Raw genomic sequence first — 4,707 nt, 5'->3', positions numbered from 1 at the left:
ATTAAGAAATCCACCTTTTAGCATTAATTAACAATACAATTGATCATATTAACCTTTACAAACACTCCTAACACATATTCCAATACTAGTTACTCCAAGGATAATGTAGAAAAAAAATAATTAATTTATTCTTAAAATCTGGAAAAATTCCTTATTTTGGACCAGCCAAAAAATCACTTATTTTGGACCGGAGTGATACTAATTTAGAATTATAATCTCGAACCCATTAAAATAGTAACCGCCTCTGCCCATTGACCACTCTCCCACTCTGATAAATAGCCGCTCTTTTACCTGAGAACGCCGTTGGAACCGGTCTATCCATTTTTGAGCGCTTTATCGCCCTCGTTTTCCTCTTATTCACGTCACGTCCTTCTTTCTACTCCTGCATCACGCAACACACACACACACACACCGACACGCACTCTCTCAATGAGACCCTCTGGGGCGAAAAACAACTTCCTGCCACCTGGGCTAGTTTCCAATCTTCAGGAAGTCCTTTCCAGCAGAAAGGGTGGTGCCCAAAATCAGCCCAACAATGAACCCGCTTCGTCCAGCTCGGTTCCACATGATGCTGGCGAGGTTGACAATACAAAGCCTGTAATTCTGGTTACAAATGGTGATGGGATCGAATCCCCAGGCCTTACCTATCTTGTTGATGCTCTCGTTCGTCAAGGCCTTTACAATGTTCATGTCTGCGCTCCTCAATCGTGAGTTTCCTTTTAAATTCCTCTCGCTCTCCCTGTAACTGATACGTATTTGTTCACATAGATTACGTTTTTTTTCATTCTAATATAGTAGTAGTAATAGTTTATTAGATTGCATAAATAGATTTAATTTTATAATTTGCTTGCATACCAAACAATCCTTAATAATCTACGGTTAATGCATTCCAAATGCTGTTGTAGAGATAAATCAACAGCAGGCCACTCTTTTACTCTGAAGGAAACCATTGCGGTTACTTCGGCTGAGATTCATGGTGCTATTGCTTATGAAGTTTCTGGTATCACACTCTTACTGTTGGTTTTAGAAGTATATATATTTTGTTCATTGTTTTGTTGTAACGTTTGATATCAATTTTTACTAGAGCTTTGTAGGAATACACTTGTATTTTGAAACTATAGATATAGTATTTCAACTCTAACATGTTAGGCCGTTTGAATTTGTTCTGGTATTAGGGACTCCTGTAGATTGTGTGTCATTAGCCTTGTCTGGGGCACTATTTTCCTGGTCCAAGCCTATGCTGGTATTCTTTGACATGCTTCCAGTTATACTGTTATCCTATTTCATTTTTGGGTTTGGTATTGCTTACCCGCTGAGTTTCTGCTTGGACTTTTAGGTGATAAGTGGAATCAACAAGGGATCAAGTTGTGGCCATCATATGTAAGTAGAAATTTCTTTTGTGACCTTCCTGTTGTCTACTAAGTACTAAGTACGGACCATGTTCATTTTTAGTGGTAACTCTAATTTAGCACAGTTCTTTTGCTTGAAATTGTTTTATTATTACTACTGCTCATATTAAAGTTGTGCATTGACATGTTCTTGCTCTTTTATTTGTTACTTTTATATACAACAACAAAAAACCCAGTGAAATCCCACAAGTGGAGTATCTCCTTAGAATTTTCTGATTATCTGTATTACTTCACTGTTTCCAGGTTTTACTCAGGTGTTGTAGCTGGTGCAAGGGAGTCATTGTTCAATGGTGTCCCATCTTTATCGATATCACTTGACTGGTATTTGCCTTTCATTTATGGTATACTGCTGAAGTTTTGATTACTCTTGATGGTCTTAACAATGCATACCCATAATCTACTTTAGGAAGAATGATGAATGTCAAGAAAGTGATTTCAAGGATGCTGTAAGTGTTTGTTTACCGTTGATAAATGCAGCCATTAGAGATATAGAGAAGGGAGCTTTTCCCAAATGTTGCTTGCTGCATGTGGAAGTTCCAAAATCTCCTCTGACAAACAAGGTCTGTTTTATTGTCACCCTTGGGCCGCTTCTTCCAAATGAAAAATAATAAAGAATATGGACTTGTGGTTCATTGATCAGACCAGTTAAAAAGGCGTACATCCATTTGACACGGCTATTTCTAAAATATTGTGAAGGATGTTTGTGTGAGTCTATTGGTGTTGGGGTGCAAAACCAAAGTTTCGTCTTCGTTCCTTTTGTCACCACGTTCTGGTATCAGGGCTTAGAGTTGTGTTTGTATTAGCATATTGTATCTCTTCATATATGTGGATACAGAGAGATCATTTTTGTCCCTTTACGTCACAGGGGTTTAAATTGACCAAGCAAAGTCACTGGAGCCCTAAGCAATGCTGGCAAGCTACTTCAGCAAACAGGAATCCAGCTGCCGGACATTTTCTTCCCAATCAGCAAAGCCTTGGAATACAGCTCGCGCAACTAGGCCGAGATGCTTCTGCAGCAGTGAGTAGATGTCATAGTATTTTGCTTAACTGGTCCTTTACTGGCATGTAGTGACCTCGATGATTTATGATGCTAAAAGCAAGTGTATGATATTGCCTTTAAGTTAGCGACAACCCGATTGCATAATATTGCAATAACACAACAGTCTAAATACAGTTATTCGTGATATATATCTGAAAGGAATTTATATGGAGTACAAATTCTGTTGAATATTTAAAAAGTAGTGTCCAGAGCTTAAGGCAAGAGGTAGTAACTTCAAAGCTGATTCATTTCCCAGTTCCCAATGTGTTGAGTAGTATCTGAGTGGCTCTTTTGACTCCATTACAGTATGCAATAAGGCAACATGCACATAAATGGGTCTAAATACAGTTATTTGTGACATGCCTTTGCAGTTTATATATCTTCGCCAGTCATACCTCTACCTTCTCATTTTTCTCAGGGTGCCGCCCGTCGGTTAGCCACTCAGAAAAAGAATTTAGAGGAGGTTGAATCTGTTGGTGTAGCAGGGAAATCTGATCCCAACCGGAAAGTCAAGTATTTCAGATTGGAGGTAAGGAAATATTTTCCAACTCTATGGAAATATGATATCGAGTTGGCTGTCTTGGATAACTAATAGAGGAATCTTCAGGTTATTTTTTTATAGTGAAAATGCAATTTTCAACTTTATCAATCTCTGTCAATGGAAAAGAGGGATCTTATGTATCAGAATGTGTTAAGTGATTTTCATGCTGTCAGATATATGCTTATTGCACTGTCTCTGTGACGATAGAGCATGCTTGTTCTTCTATTTGGGCTGTCATATTTATGTCCTCGGATGTTGCAAAGTTGTGGTTCTCACAGCCAAGCGTCACATGTTTCCATCTACTGATTTTTCTCATCTCGATATCTTTTTATGTGGTACCAGTTGGTTCTAACGTTAAGTGAATGACCGTATTGATTATTTGCATTGCAGTTACTTGAAAAGAAGCAGGAAGAAGGGGATGAGGATTTAGATTATAGAGCTCTTGAAAATGGCTTTGTAAGTTTATTACTCCTATCCTTGATGTAATTGTCCTTTTCCACATGGTGCTGGGAGGGAGCTTTGGAGTTTCTTAGTTTGTTCTCTGCCCTTGTAATCATATGTAATGTTACAGTTTAGACAATCTCGCGCTAGTGGATTTGCTGTGTCTTTATATGCCTTGATCAGTTGATGTTAATGTGCTCAACAGATAGCGGTCACTCCAATCTCTCTTGTGATGCATGTGGAAGCAGATGTTCATGCAGCTGCTTCAGAGTGGATTTCTACTGCATTAGAAGTTGAACAATGAAATTCATCCAGTCAGTTGATCAGTTTTTGTATATTTCTAGATGAATTTGTTCCAGTCATCTATGCAAAATCCACCTGGAGTCATATTGGTGATGCCTTCACTGTTTATTTACTTTTGTCTATTGCCTCATCCTTTTGAATTTTGTAGTGAAGCTAATCCATCAGCTTTTAATTCAAAAGTGCCAATTTTTTGCTTGGTACCGCGAGGTTGTGTTGTAGGCTGCTGCTTTATTGACAAAGTGTGGGTAGGCAGGATGGTTAGGTTATTCTTTTCTACCTTGTAAACAGAAAACAGAAACAGCCAGATGAGATTACCTGACTAGATGTTCTACTGTCTGCTCTTTTATCTTTTTACCCTCTTTAAAATGTAGCTCTTTCCAACTTGGGCACCCTCATATGATGAAGAAACTCCACAAAGAGTTGGAAGAAGTAGACTTTAATTTTTGTTATGCAAATCCTTATACACTAAACGAGTGATGGAAATCCAAATATTCTTTTAGACATCTCATCTTCGGGTTCTTTTCTACAATTTTTGTGATTGTTGTGTACTTCACCTGCTATTTTGCATATACTACAGTGATGATACATCCATGCCTAATTAGATTGGTATTTTTTCAATAGTCTCACTACATATACAATTGACCTTTTCTTTTCTTGTTTCTTTTTGAATGTGTGTGTTTGCAGTTCAAAGTTAAAAGTGGAAAATTATACTAGCCTCAACTAGAGGTGCCTGTGCTGTGCGCTCAAATATTTTGCAGCATGTGCAGAAATTAGCATAGTCTGAAGTTTCTTTTTTTCTTTTTTGTTGAATCTGAAGTTTCTTTCTGTGAAAATACTCCATTAGCTTCTTTGTGGCTTCTTGGTGGTTGGTTGTAGTTTTCTGATATATGCCATTTATTTCGATGCTTAAGCTCTACCAGCACAACAACAACAACAACAACAACAACAACCCAGTGTAATCCCACAAGTGGGGT

At 37.9% G+C, this 4,707-nt stretch overlaps 1 protein-coding gene across 1 annotated transcript; it reads left to right on the top strand.

The window, feature by feature from the left end:
* Positions 1–259: 259 nt before the first annotated feature.
* LOC107785519 (uncharacterized) lies at positions 260–4,239 on the top strand. Its single transcript, XM_016606845.2, has 10 exons — positions 260–707; positions 906–1,000; positions 1,176–1,243; positions 1,337–1,380; positions 1,653–1,730; positions 1,816–1,969; positions 2,275–2,427; positions 2,867–2,977; positions 3,380–3,445; positions 3,636–4,239. Exons 1-10 carry the CDS (start codon positions 430–432, stop codon positions 3,732–3,734), a joined length of 1,146 nt encoding a protein of 381 aa, XP_016462331.1. The 5' UTR covers positions 260–429; the 3' UTR covers positions 3,735–4,239.
* The last annotated feature ends 468 nt before the right edge of the window (positions 4,240–4,707 follow it).

The sequence above is a fragment of the Nicotiana tabacum genome, chromosome 8 (genome assembly GCF_000715075.1).
Source record: "Nicotiana tabacum cultivar K326 chromosome 8, ASM71507v2, whole genome shotgun sequence".
Taxonomy (NCBI): domain Eukaryota; kingdom Viridiplantae; phylum Streptophyta; class Magnoliopsida; order Solanales; family Solanaceae; genus Nicotiana; species Nicotiana tabacum.
This window is presented reverse-complemented; position numbering and strand designations above follow the sequence as displayed.

Bases quoted from the DNA above. Each gene is read 5' to 3' on its own strand.
- LOC107785519 (XM_016606845.2), top strand. From the start codon at position 430: ATGAGACCCTCTGGGGCGAAAAACAACTTCCTGCCACCTGGGCTAGTT. The intron at 1,731-1,815 runs GTATTTGCCTTT...AATCTACTTTAG, and splicing joins TTATCGATATCACTTGACTG to GAAGAATGATGAATGTCAAG. The intron at 2,978-3,379 runs GTAAGGAAATAT...TTTGCATTGCAG, and splicing joins TCAAGTATTTCAGATTGGAG to TTACTTGAAAAGAAGCAGGA.